At 53.4% G+C, this 17,158-nt stretch overlaps 5 protein-coding genes across 5 annotated transcripts; 4 read left to right on the forward strand and 1 right to left on the reverse strand.

Moving 5' to 3' along the window:
• Nucleotides 1-2,383: 2,383 nt before the first annotated feature.
• CCOS01_06026 (nuclear polyadenylated RNA-binding protein) lies at nt 2,384-5,397 on the reverse strand (the record flags this gene model as incomplete). The annotated part of the gene is made up of 5 exons (XM_060454198.1): nt 2,384-3,502; nt 3,556-3,719; nt 3,772-3,812; nt 4,949-5,296; nt 5,354-5,397. The coding sequence occupies 5 exons, from the start codon at nt 5,395-5,397 to the stop codon at nt 2,384-2,386; spliced, it is 1,716 nt and encodes a 571-aa protein (XP_060315970.1).
• Nucleotides 5,398-6,131: 734 nt separating this feature from the next.
• CCOS01_06027 (GTPase-activating protein gyp1) lies at nt 6,132-8,401 on the forward strand (the record flags this gene model as incomplete). The annotated part of the gene is made up of 5 exons (XM_060454199.1): nt 6,132-6,273; nt 6,461-6,470; nt 6,523-6,645; nt 6,702-8,091; nt 8,144-8,401. Coding segments are annotated over 5 exons (1,923 nt in total), but the record flags the coding sequence as incomplete, so codon positions are not given.
• Nucleotides 8,402-8,861: 460 nt separating this feature from the next.
• On the forward strand, nt 8,862-10,629 carry CCOS01_06028 (histone H1-binding protein; the record flags this gene model as incomplete). Its single annotated transcript, XM_060454200.1, has 4 exons — nt 8,862-9,512; nt 9,637-9,869; nt 9,925-10,273; nt 10,324-10,629. 4 exons carry the CDS (start codon nt 8,862-8,864, stop codon nt 10,627-10,629), a joined length of 1,539 nt encoding a protein of 512 aa, XP_060315972.1.
• A 570-nt stretch (nt 10,630-11,199) lies between these two features.
• Nucleotides 11,200-13,173, forward strand: CCOS01_06029 (seryl-tRNA synthetase; the record flags this gene model as incomplete). Its single annotated transcript, XM_060454201.1, has 10 exons — nt 11,200-11,320; nt 11,421-11,838; nt 11,912-12,043; nt 12,101-12,256; nt 12,332-12,481; nt 12,536-12,562; nt 12,615-12,700; nt 12,756-12,814; nt 12,885-12,929; nt 12,997-13,173. 10 exons carry the CDS (start codon nt 11,200-11,202, stop codon nt 13,171-13,173), a joined length of 1,371 nt encoding a protein of 456 aa, XP_060315973.1.
• Nucleotides 13,174-13,892: 719 nt separating this feature from the next.
• Nucleotides 13,893-16,780, forward strand: CCOS01_06030 (peptidase; the record flags this gene model as incomplete). Its single annotated transcript, XM_060454202.1, has 2 exons — nt 13,893-15,459; nt 15,519-16,780. 2 exons carry the CDS (start codon nt 13,893-13,895, stop codon nt 16,778-16,780), a joined length of 2,829 nt encoding a protein of 942 aa, XP_060315974.1.
• Nucleotides 16,781-17,158: the final 378 nt, after the last annotated feature.

A 17,158-nucleotide genomic window follows, 5' to 3' on the forward strand; every position in this document is an offset into this window, starting at 1 on the left:
CGCTCGAACCTTGATACCCCACTCGCGGACCTGATCCGCACTCTTCTTGGCCTCTGGCCAGTCGAGAGGGGTTCCCAGTGCTCTACGTTGAAAAGTATTAGAAGAGACTGCATCATTGGAATATCTGTATTTGGATAGCGGGAGCGTGTGAGGTAAAAACTTGCAGGAGACCCATGGTTTCTGGTGATATGTGGCTACGGCTTTTTCTTGGTGGTTTGTTTTGAGAGGAGGTGCGGCTACGGCCGGGTTTGGCCGGTGATCGGCGTTTTGGACGATGACGGAGTTATGAGAACAAAACGGCCCGAGAAAACTAAGGTAGGAAATTCCGCGCGCCAGCCGCAAATATCTGGAATAATAAGTTGCGATAAGAAGGGTCGGATATTAGAGTGCTTGGTATAATCAAGTCGGAGAGCATCTACTGTAGACCAACTCTCTACAGCTCTACGAGTTGTGAGACACAAAGACGTTGCCCGGTATGGAGGGGTTGGTTTTCTGATAAGACGTCAGACCAGGCTGATTGTCGTTTTTTCTTTCTTCCCCTTTGCCTGCAGGCTCACGATGCAAGGGTTCCGAGCGGGAAAACAAGGCGGAACTGTTCGAAGCGGGACGACGGCGCTTTCGCAAAAGGGTGGGAACGTCTTTTCTTCAATGGTTTGTTTTCTCTTCCTTGCGATTGCGCAATTGGTCTCGGCAAGCCGAATGGGAGAAGCCCTTGTCGTCCGTCTGTAGTCCAATTGGTAAAGGTGGTGGTCGACTTTTGGTCCGTAGGCGCAGCGTTTGACTGCGGCTCAGCCCGATAGGCGGCTGGGGGGTCGTCTGGGTAGGTTGTCAAAGATTCCCGTAGCTTGCGGTTATTTGTCCAATCACAGGCAGGTGCCTTCAAATCACGTCAACGAAAATTGGAAAAGAGGAGAATGGGATTGGGTGGTGGAGGGTGGGAAAAGTCAAGAAAAAAAGGTTCATGGTCTGGAATTTTGGGCACCCGAGAAATTAAGGTATGGTAAATGCGCCGCGGAAGGGCGCGAGCAATGTCCAGTTGTTTTGCGGCTTCGGTGGGGGTGGTTTGTCAGTTTTTTTTTCCCATTTTCTAGCGTTGTGAGACTTTTTTCTTGCGCGGTCACGCCGACGATGGACGATGGAGGGGTAGAGGAACAGAGGGGGTTGATTAGAAATCACATGCGTTGCTTAGTTAGACAGTTTGGGGGTTAAGACTTGTCATGTTTCGATTTTTTCCTCTCTCACTCCTGCGCGCGCCCTGTTCGGTTCTTGGTTTCCTATCTTAGCCCATCCATTGCCATCGTACGTGGGGTTTTGGCAATTAAGTAGATTATCCCCCGGAATGACCGAGTCGGAAACTGTGCGACAGCAGCGAGGGGTATCAGACTTGATATGGAGAAGTCTCGGTCGTTGTCCGGCGTTCTGGGGAACTGGACATCTCACAACGCTGCAGATGTTGAATTGCACGCTGACATATCTTCGGTCCTTGGTTAACTCTCCCAAAATGCGCTTTCCGCGGGCGGCTACTTTGAATACCGTCAGCCTATTCAGTCTTGTAGACGCCCGCTGGCAAGGTCCGGGACTTCTTCAGTCCCGTCAACAAGTGGATATATCGCAGATCGAATGTGGGGTAGTAGCAAAGTTATTGAACAACAGACACAAGAAATAACTTCCATTAAAAAGGTTTGAAGTAATGCATTTAACATAGGAGCCTGAGCTGGATTGAGCATGGGGCTGGGATTATAATCTTATCATCCTCATCTTATCATGTTCACTTCACCTATGTTTACTCAATTTAAAGCTCTCGGCTCGCCGCCCGAAAGGTGGGCATGTTCAACTTCGGCTTCGGGCCCGGTTCGGAAGGTCAAGCCGGGGCAAGACTTTCCTCACCCAGACTCTTAAAGAATGACATATTGCCCGTTTGCCCTGCTTCTCGCGATGCTTCACGGAACGTGCAACCCCTAGCAATCTATTTTCATGTCATGACATGAAGTTGATACTCCCACAAAGTTCACGTGAATGAAAAGAACACACGAAGACGGCCGATTAATGGTTGATTTTCCCCCTCCCTTTTTGGAGTATAATACAAACTTCCCAGGAAAAACGATCTGTAAAGGAAAGAAGAAAATAAAAGTTCGCAAGAGCAATAAGCAAAGCTGCCGAACCCAAGCCGTACCCCGGTTCCGGTCCCAGTTCCTCTTCGTCTCAGAGAAAACGCGGTACCTCGTTCCATATATGCAGTTTCTTCCCAGCGCCCTCTTTCATCGAACCGTCAAACTTGTATAGCTCTCTTTTAGCCGACGAGATACGGCGCCTTGAGATCGATCCGCCCCTATGATTCCGTCTCCGATGCCAGAAAGGCCATCTTTGGCTACCGCAAAGACTCCTAACGCGAGTAAGGATGGAATCCCCGGTTGCTGCTACGTCCACCACCGCGGTAGTTAGCGCCGGGTCTGCCCGCGTTCTTGGGCCCTGTAGGCGCGTTGGCAGGCGGGGCATGCGCAGGATCGGGTGATCCCTGATGGGAGCCACCACTGTGAGAGCCACCACGATGGCCGCCTCTGAAGCCTCCCCGGCCGGCCTGGTTCGGTTGGGGAACGTCGTCGTACATGCCCTCCCACGATGTCGGAGCACCGCCACCGCCGCCCATGGCATATGCGCCAGCCTGGTTGTACTGGTCGCGGGGAGCACCTCCGCCGCCGCTGCTGCCTCCCCGACGTGGTCCTTGTCCGCCGCCGGGCTGCTGTGGCGGCTGGCCTCCCTGAGATGGGTCGAACATTTGCTGCTGAGGGCTGAAGCTGCCGCTGGGTCCAGACGGGGGACCGCCCTGCTGGCCCATCTGCTGCTGCATCTGCTGTTGCATTTGCTGCATCTGCTGCATCATTTGAGGCGTCATCTGGCCCATCATGCCTTGCTGACCGTTGCCGCCTCCACCGCGACCCATCATTTGGTTCTGCATCTGCTGCATCTGCTGCATTTGCATCATCTGCTGCATCATGGCCGGGTTCATAGGGCCCATGCCTCTACTCATGGCCATTTGTTGCTGCATCATAGCGAAATACTGCTGCATGCGCTGGAAGTATTGTGCCATAACTTGGGGCGTCATGCCCCCTGCAGCACCCATCTGGCCGCCTCCCATCCCGCCTTGTCCACCCTGGGCACCGTCTTCGCCCTTCCTGAACTTTCCGCCCCGCCGTGCAGCTTCTTCTTCTTCGCGAAGATTGCCACGCGGCTGAGCCTTCTTGACCTCAATCGGCTTGCCGTGAATCTCCAGACTGGTGCTGAGGCAGGCATCAACGCCGGCCTCGCTTTCAAACGTGACGAAGCCGAAACCGCGAGGGCGGCCGGTGTCCTTGTCCATCATTAGGGTCGCGTCGACTACACGGCCGAACTGGGCGAAATAGTCCTTGAACTCTTGATCGGTCGTATCTTGACTGACACCACCGACGAAGATCTTGCTAGTCTTTTCTTGCTCGTCGCGAGGAATTGCTCGCTTGGGGTCAATCTGGTTGCCATTAGTGTTCAGCTCGAAGTGCAATCGGCTTAGGAGAATCTCACGATCTTGCCATCCAAGAAGTGTTCCTTGACCATAACGATGTTCACCGTCTTGGCGTCCCTGAATGTCAGGAAGCCAAAGCCTCTTGATCGTCCGGTGCTGCTGTCTCTCATGACGGTGCACTCAACAACCTCGCCGAATTGAGAGAAGTAGTCCCTTAGGGATTCTGGCAGCTATTAGAAAATGGCGCTATAGAAGCGGACACAACGTAGACTTACGATCAGTCGTCTCCCAATTAAGGCCACCAATAAACATCTTGCTACAGACATGAAAACATTAGTCAATGAATCGACTCAAGATTCAGAACTTTGAAAAAGAAATGCATGCGACTATGATCGTGTTCTGGGCAATGGAAGTATTATCCGGACATCGAGACAAGGACCAATAGCCAATGAGAGTTCCCGCCGTATGGCTATAACAGAGCAGTCATCCTTGAGACCATGAGTCGGCCTAGTCGTCTGTCGCCCATCGATAGGCTGGCCACCTTCGCCTTTTCCCCCTCTGGTAAATACAGGCTGAGAGGCTTGTAACAGCCTGAGATCGCATTTCTTGGCGTTGGTGTATTGGTTTTTTGATCGATGTCTGTCATAACATGCTCCTTGACGGGTACCTCCTCGCGGCCAGCGGCAGATTCAGACAGCAATCCGTTGTTCTTGAATCATCATAGAAGTGACGTGCATGGGTTGGTTTCCATCAGCATCGGTGCCTTTGTGAAAAGGCCGAGGATTTCAGGTTCCAGCCGCAGCCAAAATGATTGTTGAGGGCGAGCAGCGCTAGCCAGCCACAAAAACTCTCTCACGACTGGGGAGAATTGCGGAGCGGATAGCCTGGTCATTGTCGAATTTTTCGTGTCTTTTGCTATCGTCAAGTCTCTGCTAGCTCTAGCTTCGAGCGCTATCCGCTGCTAATCTTGCTACAGCAGCCAAAGACCGCAGGATGTTCTCTCTGCGACTGGGCTATAGAAGGTGCACGAGGGTGCTCCTGATCTGACTGACTGATGACTGACTATCGTCGGCATATCTCGGTGATCTCAGGCTGCTTTTCCAGCTGACTTTTTGCGCGGTACCTCTTTATGGCTTCTCTTTCTTGCTTTTCTTCAAGCTTCTCATGTCTTCTCTGAAGTTTTCCTTGACCTGCTTGATGGCCCTGAAGAATGTTTCCCAAAACGTGGCTGGCCAACGTCTTGTATTGATGCCCTCTCTTGTCCATCCAAGTTCCCAAGACCAAGAAGGCCCAATACGAGTAACCATGGGGCAACTGATGCCCGAGTTCCCTCAAACCGCAGCAAAAGTGCTTCAGATTAATCCAGTCGAGGTATGCGTCCCAACTATGGGTGCATGGGGAATGGTTTGTGTAGCAAGTGCAAAAATCACGTAGTTGGCAAACAAAACTTACCCGTCTTCCTTGGCACTCGGGTTCTTGGCCGTGCTTGTCGAGTACGTGGATTCTTCTTGCTTGTTGCCAGCAAACCCATTCGAGGGCGGCGCATAACCAGTGCTTCCACCACCGCCGCCGCCGCCGCCGCCGCCGCCATCGCCACCTAGGTTGAAGTCTACTTCATCATCGTCATCCTCTTCTTCGTACTTCATTTGATCATCACCACCACCACCACCATATTCCGGCTCAGACTGGGGAGGTGGTTCGGCATGTGTCTCGACGCTTGGTTGAGGAACGGCGACTGGGGCAGGAGGCGGCGCGGGTTGCTGGGCGGCAGCTGGCTTCGCTGGGGTGTCATCATCGTAGCTGTAACACGTATCAGCATGTCTTTCACGGTGGCAGACGACACTTGTAATTACTCACAGATCGGCGAAGAGGTCTTCCTCGAAATTCTCGGGCTCGGTCATCCTGACGAGTGCTCAGTCAGTGTCGAGGATACTTGAATCGGCGAGTCGATGCAGGCGACGGCGAAAGGAAATGGAGAGTAAAGAACGTGTTGTGTTGTTGCGGAGAAGTTGATGGGACAAGGTCGCCGTGTACGCAACAGCGCTTGTTTGGATATTTCTTAGGCAAGAGCCTGAGTGAAAGAGGAGGAAGGTGGAGCTAAGACTGTGGCGGAGCCAATGGGCGTGCTCAATCCAATCAGAGCTACAAAAACTGGGGGAAAGACAGAAAGGTCCAAGCATCGGCAAAGCTCGTGCGCGCTCTGCCATACGGAGTACGGACCTGCGATGTGTTGGGTCCCGTACCTGAGTGTGAGGAGTCACGTGACTGGGTAGCAAGACTGGCTTGCTGCGGTATGTAATGAGATGAGGAGAGTTTGGTAACCGCATCCGTACAGTTAGACCGTTCATGCAAGGTACCGCAATGTTCGTTCTACCATTTGCATGAAGTGAATACATCCCTTGCAAGAATCATCTTCTTAGGGAGTAGTTTCTTGCGGTTTGCTTAGACTTCCCCAGATTCCTTCCCGCCTCATCAATATAGGGTGGAAGAAGCATCTGCGCTACCATTTAGACTTGCACCTCGGCCGCCACAACGACGCAGTTGAAACCGCATCCTTCAGCCACAGTGACCTCCTCCCCCCACTCCACTTCAACTGCTGCTCAAAGCGGCGTGCGGTACACTAATGTGAGGCAAGGGTCCGGCCACTGGTCACTTGTTCGGAGCTCAGGCGACTCGTCTGGCGCATCTCAACACCAAGACACACAATGACACGGTCTCAATAGAGAAGTATCACCATGTTCTCCTCTTCAGGGAGTGGGAAGAAGCCCTCGCAACAGGTATGCTCCCCCAAACCCCTGCCCGGGCCTGTCATCGCATGCTAATTGCCCCGCAGCAGGAGATGGTCCAAGTCGGTGGGTTTCGTCATACCTCTTGAACTCGAGCTGCCCGTTGCTACATAGCCTCGGCTCTTGAGACTAAACTCGAAAATTCCTGGCTAACTTTGATATTTCGTTGACGGCGCAGACCGCTCAGAGTACGTTGCCTTGGCTGCATCGCCGACGCAGTTTGGAACTGACTTGGGGTAGTTCTGCATCGCCATTTTGGAAGCCGCCCCCACGCGAGAACGCATCGAAAAGAACCGGTCGCGACCCGAACCTGGTTGTCGGAGCAGCCTACTCTCATGCCGATATTCTCAAATTCGATTCACTGTGCGGACTCTTCCCATTTTGGAGTCGCGCCGACACCCTCAGCTAACTTGAGCCAGCAACTTGTCCAGCTCCTCCTCCAGACCGAAGACGCCTCCTTCCTCACACTCTACCAAAGGCCGGCCTAGCGATGCCTCTCCCCCCTCGCGCCCACAGTCGGGCCTGTCGTCCCCTCCGATCAAAAGTTATATCAATTTCCTTTCCAACACCAACGATGACTGGAAAGCCGACGAGGATGAGGAGGACATGATGGGGTACGAGGACGATGATGGTGACGACTTCGGCCTGCCAAGCCTGTCTAACTTGAAGCGACGAACACGCAAGAAAGCCGCGCAAAATAGGTCAGATCCCAACGGAGGTCTGTCGCCCTTGAACGACTCGTTCGGCTTAGGGTTACACACGAGGAGATACTCGAATAGTGCGGACATTGCGATCGAAAGACCTGCGCCAACCTATCCCATGCCGAAGAAGAGCGAGGGCAAAATCTTGCGTCCACAGTATAAAGAAATTCTGAGGGGTAAGTGGTGTCGCGTGATGTTGGAATGGACCGTGCTGACTGCGACAGACCCGGCGAACGCGCTGCACCTAATCGATCACCCAGTCATACCCGACGATGCAACACCAAAAGAGATTGATGCTGCGAATTCACGAATTACTCGTATCAACAAGTTCAAGAAGCTCCTACAGGCCTCAACAATACCGCTACAGGAACTTCGGCAACTAGCTTGGTCCGGCGTTCCCCAGGAGGTTCGTGCTATGACATGGCAACTCCTGTTGAGCTACCTACCGACCAACAGCGAGAGGAGAGTCGCAACTCTAGAAAGAAAACGTAAAGAGTATCTCGATGGCGTTAGGCAGGCTTTCGAACGCGGCAGCAGTAGTGGGGGAGGTGGCACCACCCCGGCGGCACCCGGAAAAGCCAGAGGTTTAGACGAGGCAATTTGGCATCAGATCAGTATCGACGTTCCAAGAACGAACCCTCACATCGAACTTTACTCGTACGAAGCGACGCAGAGATCTCTGGAACGAATCCTGTACTTATGGGCAGTGCGACACCCTGCCAGCGGCTACGTTCAGGGCATCAATGACTTGGTAACGCCGTTTTGGCAGGTTTTCTTGAGCACATACGTCGCAGACTCCGATATTGAATCGGGCATGGACCCTGGTCAGCTGCCAAAATCGGTTCTTGACGCTGTAGAAGCAGATTCATTCTGGTGCTTGACAAAGCTGCTAGACGGTATACAAGACCACTACATTGTGGCCCAGCCAGGCATTCAGAGGCAGGTTGCGGCCCTCCGCGATCTCACCGCAAGGATTGATGCAGGGCTGGCGAAGCACCTCGAAAAGGAGCACGTCGAGTTCATTCAATTCAGCTTTCGATGGATGAACTGTCTCTTGATGAGAGAGATAAGTGTAAGGAATACGATCAGGATGTGGGACACGTACTTGGTGAGGATATTCCATCAACGTCTGATTACTGGCACCATCTAACCACCTATAGGCCGAAGAACAAGGCTTTTCGGAGTTTCATTTATACGTGTGCGCGGCTTTCCTGGTCAAGTGGTCAGACAAGCTTGTCAAGATGGATTTTCAGGAAATAATGATGTTTTTGCAAAGCTTACCAACAAAATCTTGGACGGAGAAGGACATTGAGCTGTTACTGAGCGAGGCTTTCATCTGGCAGAGCCTCTTCAAAGGCTCGTCAGCTCACTTGAGAGGACAGCCAAGTCGCACGCCTTCAGCAAACATGCAGCTGTAGTTCCTTCTCCAACCAGATGTTTGCGGTTCAAGTCAGAGACTGGGCATTATTGAGAGGAGAAAGGAAAGGGGAATGCCATTTAGGCGTACGGCGATTGCCAAGGCAAACATGTAATCAAGGCATTGGCAGCGACACCCTGCTGGCCTATCCCGGAATTGATCCATAGGATTGATGCAACCTACAGTGCAAAGCACAGTGAAGAAGCCCAGCACGCACCCGCCATTTTGATTGGGTTTAACTCGTTTTACGTGCTGAACGGAAGCTATCCCTGCAGCTTCGTTCCCCAATCAACGCGCCTTCCCCAGAGCTCGCGCGTCACACCACAGACTGACAAAGGCTGCCAATTCTCTTTTCGCAATTGCCTTTCTTACCTCGTTCATCCTGTTTCCCATCGTCCACAAAACTTTCTGCTATTTCATCCTTCCAATTATCAATCAGCAACATCAACCCAATTCCAACAATGGCCGACGCACCCGAACAGCCTACGATCGCCGCAGAGGTCCCTATCGCAGAGGCCCCTGTCGCAGTGGCCCCCGTCGCCGAGGCCCCAGCTGTGGAGGCTGTCGCAAATCCAGAGATCAAGCAGGATGCGCCCGCGCCGACACAACAGGACACGCCAGCCACGATCGATGAAGAGTCTGAGGAGGACGTCAACTCCAAGAAGGTCACCCTCGCCGACCTGACTGCCAAGGGAACCGCTCTGTACGCAAAGAAGCAGTACGAGGAAGCTACCGACTGCTTTACGAAGGCTGCGGAGCTGCAAGATGAGATCAATGGCGAAATGCAACCTGCGAATGCTGAGATTCTCTTCCTCTACGGTCGCAGTGTGTTCAAGGTTGGCCAGAGCAAGAGCGACGTCCTCGGGGGTAAGGCCGCTGGTGAGAAGAAGGCGGCCAAACCCAAGTCCAAGGTCCCGAAGAAGACCACTGCCGAGCCCATGTCGACCAAGGCGCCAGCCGAAACCGAGGCGCAGAGAATAACTGAGGAGGGTGTTGCGATTGTTGCAAGTGAGACGAGCGGAGCGAAGCCCGAGGAGACTGTCGAGGAGAAGAAGCCCTTGTTCCAGTTCACTGGCGACGAAAACTTTGAGGACGACTCGGATGAGGAGGAGGTAAGCTAGATTCCGCTCCTTTGGTCTCGGGCTGAACAAGTCTCGCTCTTTCATCAATGAGTTGATTGAAGACTTGCGATCCAGATTCGTCGACGACTGTCAATTGGAGCTAACCTGTTATTAGGCCGAGGGTGACGAAGAAGAAGAGGAGGAAGATGACGATCTCGCTGTTGCGTTCGGCGTGCTCGACATGGCTCGCATTCTCTACAGCAGACAGCTGGAAGAGTTGGAGAAGGTGGAGCCTAATGGCAAAGCACAAGAGCAAGTCGATGGCGAGAAGCTCAGCATCAAGCATGTCAAGGAGCGCCTTGCGGATACCCATGATCTTCTTGCCGAGATTTCCCTAGAGAATGAGAGGTAAGCACCTGCCGAGGTACCCTGCACTAAGGCTTCCGGCATTAACAGAAATTAGATACCCCGACGCCATTGAGGACTCGCGCAAGTCTTTGAAGTACAAGAAGGAGCTGTACAGCGAGGATTCGGAAGTTATTGCCGAGGCGCACTTCAAGCTTTCGTTGGCGCTTGAGTTCTCATCCGTAACAACCACTCACGAGGAGGGTGAGCAAGGAGAGAGCAAGCCTTTCGACGAGAAGCTTCGCGAGGAGGCCGCAAATGAGCTGGAAGCAGCCATCAACAGCACCAAGCTCAAGCTCCAGAACAAGGAAGTTGAACTCGCGACCATGGCATCTCCGGAAGACAATGAGGTCACCCGAGCTACGATTACCGACGTCAAGGACATGATTGCGGATATGGAGCAGCGCGTGAGTAACCATACTTTGTCCTCGACGGTACCTTTACTAACCATGCACAGCTCGTGGAACTTCGTAAGCCACCAATTGACGTCAACGCTGCTCTCGGTGGTGAAGGCTTGGGCGGAATTCTTGGAGCGGCTATTGGTGAATCTGCGGCTCAAACGCAAGCTCGCGTCGAGGAAGCCAAGAAGACTGCTACCGATCTTACTGGCCTTGTACGCAAGAAGGCCAAGGAGGAGCCCAAGCCCGAAGAAACCCAGGCAAACGGTGCAGAATCCAATGGCACGAAGCGCAAGGCCGAAGAGCCTGCGGAGGAAGATGACTCATCGAAAAAGACCAAGGTCGAGGAGGCCACTCAGGCCTGAATACCTAGCGATCATGTAACATTGGACATTGGCGAAAATGATCTCGAGGGCGGGGAATAAAAGGGTCTGGGGGTTCGTTTCTTCAAGGTATTCACGGCAGAACTGTACAATAGCTAGCGCTCTGGAAGGCAAAGGAGAACATCTTGCGCTTCACCACGGTATGCAATATGACTGGGTCACAATTGCACTAAAATTGGGTTGCATTTGACGCATCTTGTCTTCCCCTGGTGGCTGTACATTGAGTGATTGAATGTGTCGCATGAGCGCGTAGGTAGGTCGAGGTATCGGTAAAGGCAGGCGCGAAAGACCCCTTGCGTTTGACCGCCTCAGCTCCGCCCCCGCCAAAGAACCCCACCACCATCCAGCAACGACAATTTACCACCCTCCAAAGTCGCTCCTGAGTCACCTCGAGAGAGTCACGCCGACGTAGCTGCAAACCATCCGCAGTCCCAAGGAACGTGTAAGCTGTACTCTTCTCGGAACGCGTGTGTGGATTGCCTTTTTAACGAGTACACTTTACTATAGTCCGCCCCGCCAACCTCCCTTCTACCCCCACCAAAAGCTACAATCATGCTCGACCTCCAAGATTTCATCAAGGAGCGCGGTGGTGACCCTGAGAAGATCCGCGACTCCCAGCGCCGTCGCCATGCACCCGTCGAGATTGTCGACGAGGTTATCGCTCTGTGGGATGGTACGAATTCCCAATCCAACCAGGCCTTATGCCCATAGCTGCGCGCACAGGGTAGGAAGGACAAATGTGGGCTAACACGAACCTCTCCGGAGCCGAATAGACCACCGCAAGACCCAATACTCTGCGACGCAGATCGGAAGCGAGATCAACGCTGTGCAGAAGGAGATTGGTATGAAGAAGAAGAACAAGGAGAACGCCGACGACCTGCTCAAGAAGAAGGAGGATCTCCAGAAGCAGAAGAAGGACAAGGAGGATGAGGCGACAGCGAAGCTCGTCACGCTCAACGCCAAGGCCAAGAGCATCGGAAACTACGTTCATGAGTCCGTTCCCATCAGCGATAACGAAGACAACAACGTTACGGAGCGCGAATGGAAGCCCGAGGCCGGACTCGGTGCCAAGACTGAGCAGACGCTTAGCCACCACCAGATTGTTACCAGACTCGCAGGCTACGACCCTGAGCGCGCTATCAAGCTTGTCGGTCACAGAGGATACTGCTTGACCGGCTACGGACTGTTCCTGTACGTTCTTGGCCAGAGGAGAAGAAAGGGTGAGGCTTGCGGTAGCGATAGGGAAGCTGACCCCCGCGAACAGGAACCAGGCGCTCATCAACTACGGTCTTGAGTTCCTCTTCAACAAGGGATACACTCCTAACCAGCCTCCCTTCTTTATGAACCGCAACCAGATGGCCAAGACCGCCCAGCTTGAGGATTTCGACGAGGAGCTGTAGGGCGGACCCCCCAATCCGAAATTCACTATTTAGTGTTCTGACAGATTCTCCAGGTACAAGGTTACGGGTGATGGTGAAGAGAAGTACCTCATTGCTACCAGTGAGCAGCCCCTCTCGGCACTTCACAGCGAGGAGTGGATCCAAGGCGGTCAGCTGCCCATCAAGTACGCCGGTTACAGCACATGTTTCCGCAAGGAGGCCGGCAAGCAGTACGTTCGAAACCCCGCCAGATGACGCTCTTACCCCCCTCTGTAGATTTTGACTAACATGGTATACCTGTATAGCGGCAAGGAGGCCTGGGGCCTGTTCCGTGTGCACCAGTTCGAGAAGATTGAGCAGTTCATCTTCTGCAAGCCCGAAGACAGCTGGAAGCACTTTGACGAGATGATTGCCGCTTCTGAGGAGTTCTACAAGAGCCTGGGTCTTCCCTACCGGTAGGCTACATCAGACCAGAGTTTGGGGGCTTGAAAGCTGACTTACAAATACAGGGTTGTTTCCATCGTCTCTGGTGCTCTGTAAGCAACCCTTTACATATTGCCAACTATGGAGGAATACTGACATATTCAGGAACAACGCCGCCGCTAAGAAGTACGATTTGGAGGCTTGGTTCCCCTTTCAGCAGGAGTACAAGGAGCTTGTGTCTTGCTCCAACTGTAAGATCAAATTCCTACGCACACTATGGTTCAGCAATGCTAACATGGACGACAGGCACGGATTACCAGACCCGCGAGCTCGAGGTCCGTTACGGTGTCAAGAAGGCCAAGGAGGTGAGTCCCATCAAAGAAGCTATGGTAGTTCTCCTAAACCGGAAATTTGCTGACATTTTGCCCCACAAAGGCGCCCGGTGGTGGCCGCAAGGAGTACGTCCACGCTCTCAACGCTGTAAGTTATCTCCTCTGATGCCACTTTTGGTGTTGCGTATGTGTCGCTCATACTGACCACAATAAAGACCCTCTGCGCTACCGAGAGAACCCTCTGCTGCATCATGGAGAACTACCAGACGCCCGATGGCTTCAAGGTCCCCGAAGTGTTGCGCAAGTACATCCCCGGTCAGCCCGAGTTCCTGCCCTACGTGGCCGAGCTCCCCAAGGAGATCACTGTCGTTGCTGGCCAGAAGAAGAAATAGATCACGCCACTACGTGTGAGCGTGGAGGTAGATGGTGGAGAATGAAGAGAAATGACGCTAAGTTTTTGGTGATGAACTCATGTCCTGACCATGGTCTCCAAAGAGATCTTGAGAGAGGTCGGTTGGGGAATGGACTGGTGAGACAAAACTTTGAAGATACATCCAGACAAATAAATCTGCTTTACAACGATTCCGTAGACCGGTGACGATTTTGAGACCATCACATCTTGCTTCACCTTCATCACAACCTTGATAAAATTACCTGTCCATAAGTCGACTTACTTGAGCCAGGGAAAAAAGATCTCTCGTCGGGCTTGTAATATATGCGTAATTAACGGCATGATATTCTCTCCATCTATTTCTCTAAACCAGGACTATTTCCGCTAGAACTTTGACTACAACCTCACGGGCTTTGGCTCCCGCAAGTTCGCCTTGGTCCACAAGCGGGCTCTCCTTAATTCTATCCCCGGCCTAGAAATAGCAGTCGATTGGGCCAGGGAATTAAGATCTGCCAAATACGAGAAAACCCCGCCCTTTCCGTCACGACCCACAACCGGTTATCTCGGTGTCGTATTGACGACCACCCATGGCAATCGGACTTTGAATTCTTAAAATCACAGCATAGTCGCACAATGAATACGGTCTGGGGCACGTTCGGCTTTAGAGTCTTTCCAAGACTTGTCTGTCCGGAGAGAAGCCGCCCGATCGTCTAGTTGACGATGCGTCTCATCGCCCACTTCGCCGCGGCAGCGGCTTGCTGTCTTGCTGTAGCTACCTCCCAAGCAGTGCCGAAGACGTACTTTGTCGAGTTGTCCACAGATTCCGCGGCCGAAGGGCTCAGCATCAGTCCGCATGATCTCGCCAGCAAGGCAGCCGAAGCGTCTATTCCACTACGAGTGCGATATGAGTACACCGACAAGAGTGTCTTTTACGGAGTATCGGTCTCTCTGGACGACGACTCGGACAGTGAAAAGTTGCGAGCTCTTCCGGGTGTCCAGAATGTTGTTCCCGTCCAGAGCGTGGCGCACCCTCATCGCCCAAGCAATAATGTGAAGAGGTCCCCTTCCAGCGGCAAAGGCCACGAAAAACACGCCACCCGCAACTTTGAAAGCAGCAGAGAGCAACCCAAATCTTTGCTCTCTCGGAGGGCGGACGTCGACTGGAATAGCCCTCACGCCATGACGGGTGTCGACCGCGTTCACGCAAAGGGCGTGCTCGGCGAGGGCGTACGCGTCGCCGTCATCGACACAGGAATCGATTACCTGCACCCCGCGCTGGGAGGATGCTTCGGGAAAGGCTGCAAGGTCGAGTTCGGCTACGACTTTGTCGGCGACGACTACGGGTTCAGCAACTCCACCCCGAACCCGGGCCCGGACCCGAGACCGGGCTGCTTTGACAGCTTCCACGGCACTCATGTGGCGGGCATCATCGGTATGGAGGTTTCCTCGAACGCCTCCATGTTTCCCGGTCTCGTTGGCGTTGCTCCTAGGGCGACGCTGGGCATGTACCGCGTCTTTGGGTGCGATGGGAGCGCGTCGGACGATGCTATTGTTGCGGCTATGCAGAGGGCCGTTGAGGAGGGTGCCCATGTTGTGAGTATCTCGATTGGAGAGTTTGGAACCTGGTCGGGTTATCCCAGGTCGATTCTCCCTGCTGCCGTTGCCGCGTTGAGAGCAAAAGGCGTCGCTGTTGTGGCTGCTGCCGGCAACTCTGGTACGCAAGGCATGTTTTCCATCAACTTGCCGGGCGGAGCTGATGACGGGCTTGGCGTTGCGTCTGTGGAGAATGCAAAGTTTCCAACGTACCCGATCCGTGACTCGAACGGTGCCGAATTCCGCTACGGAGCATTGCATCCATTCCCGGAAGGGGAGTATCCTGTTGCTTGGGCCGGGAGAAATACGTCAGGGTACAAGTTTGGCTGCTCGGCTTCCGATTACCCGCCAGCCAGTAGTCTTCAGGGGCCAATCTCCGACTACATTGTCGCCGTCAAGAGAGGGCCTTCTTGTTCGCCGACGCAGGTCCAGACGTATGCCTCTGCGGCAAACTTCACTCGTGTCATTACGTACCCGGATCCTACCATCGATGATGTCTTCATTGAAGGCCACGCTGTGCCAACACCGTCTCTTACTGCAGACGGGTACGTCTACTCCATGGGCAGCGTTATCGACGAGACGCTCTCGAATGCGGCCAAGAGCACCGGACAGTACAAGTTGCTTGTTGAGTCCCAGACGCCTCTTCTGGTGGATCAAATCGGTGGCGGATCTCCAAACAACTTCAGCAGCCTCGGTATGTCTTGCTATTATCGCAGTCAGCTCGTCTTGATGTATTGACTGACAGTCACCTAGGACCCAACGCCGACTTCGCGTTCAAGCCCCAGATAGCCGCCCCAGGGGGAGCGGTCCTAGCCACGTTCCCTCTCATGGAGAATAGCGGCGGTTTCGGCATCATCAGCGGCACGTCCATGGCGACGCCTTACATCTCTGGTGTATATGCTCTGATCAAGTCACAGAATCCCGACTTGTCTGTCGAAGAGATCTTTGAGCTGATACAAACCACTGCAAAGCAAGTCAACATGGCAGACTATGATTTGATGGCGCCTTCAATTCAACAAGGCGCGGGTCTGGTTCAGGCTCACAAAGCCGTGTTCCCGAGAACAGTGGTATCTCCAGGGGAGTTCAAATTGGTTGATGTCGAGGAGGCTACTTTTACCATCGACAACCCGTCGGGAACCGACATCACCTACAGCTTCTCCAACGTGCCTGCTGCTGGTGCAGCGCCATTCTCAGAGGGTTCAAGCCGCACCGCGCAAGTCGGTTACATCCCTTCGTCCTTCTCAGCCAAGGTCGACTTCGCGAGCGGGAGCCAAGTCACCGTCCCAGCCGGCGGCTCCGCCAACGTCACGTTCTCAATCACGCCCCCATCCTCACCAGACGCCAGCCTCGTCCCGCTCTTCTCCGGCTTCATCGGCATCTCCTCCTCCCCCACTGACGAGAACTTCACGATCCCGTACATGGGCCCAGCCTACAACTACAGCAGCACGCCCGTCGTCGGCCTCAACAACATCACCGCGGAACAGCGCGCCAACGCCCTGACGCCGACGCGCGATCCCCTCTCGGCCCCGCAGGTCTTTGCCAACGGCGATAAGGCCGACATTGGTAACTACCGCGCCTTTTCGTTCCAGTACCCGGACTACCCGGTCGCGCTCTTCACCTCGCTGCAGCCCGTGCGCAAGTTCCGCTTCGATATTGTGCGCGCGAGCACGAATTTCACGCCGACGTGGTACGGTTTCGATCCTAGCGTTAAGTTCGACAACCTCACGGAGACGTCGATGAAGGAGAATGGCACGGTTGCGGGCGTTGATATACTCGGGTCCAACATGATTCAGAATGGGTGGCTGCCGCAGACGAGTTACCAGGCTGGGTGGTCTTACAGCATCCTTGATGCTACGGCTACGATAGGATTGGGATTGAAGAAGGGGTCGTACCGGATTTTGCTGAGATGGCTCAAGTTTTACAAGGATGAGGAGGATCCTGCGTCGTGGGATAGCTGGATGAGTGGTGTTGTTGATGTTTTAGAGGACGTTTTTGAGCCAACTATTCCGTCATAGACTTTGAGCTAGGTATTTATGGGTTGTTGGTGTGCATATACATACCATTGTAATCTAAATATTCCATGAGTTGTCGTCTCACGTTAGATATCCCGAATCTGACAGGACTCAATCGAGTCCCGATACATCTGTAGGATTTAGCAGCTCGTCGGGTCCGTCTACTATCCTTGAAACTGTGGTTAAAATTTGGTTGAAAGAACTTTGCTTTATCGTGGCTGTATTTCTCGGGTGTATGTTAGTCTCGCGGATGTAAGAGGTAATGAATACCACTGGCGAATAACATAGCTAGGCTGTCACTAAAGTAAGGATGCTCATAAATGAAGTCGAATAGAGAAACTAGATAAAACCGCACACCCGGCTTGCCGTGGCCTGCTCACG

The sequence above is a fragment of the Colletotrichum costaricense genome (genome assembly GCF_030867565.1).
Source record: "Colletotrichum costaricense strain IMI 309622 chromosome Unknown Scaffold_5.1, whole genome shotgun sequence".
In the NCBI taxonomy this organism is placed as follows: Eukaryota; Fungi; Ascomycota; class Sordariomycetes; order Glomerellales; family Glomerellaceae; genus Colletotrichum; species Colletotrichum costaricense.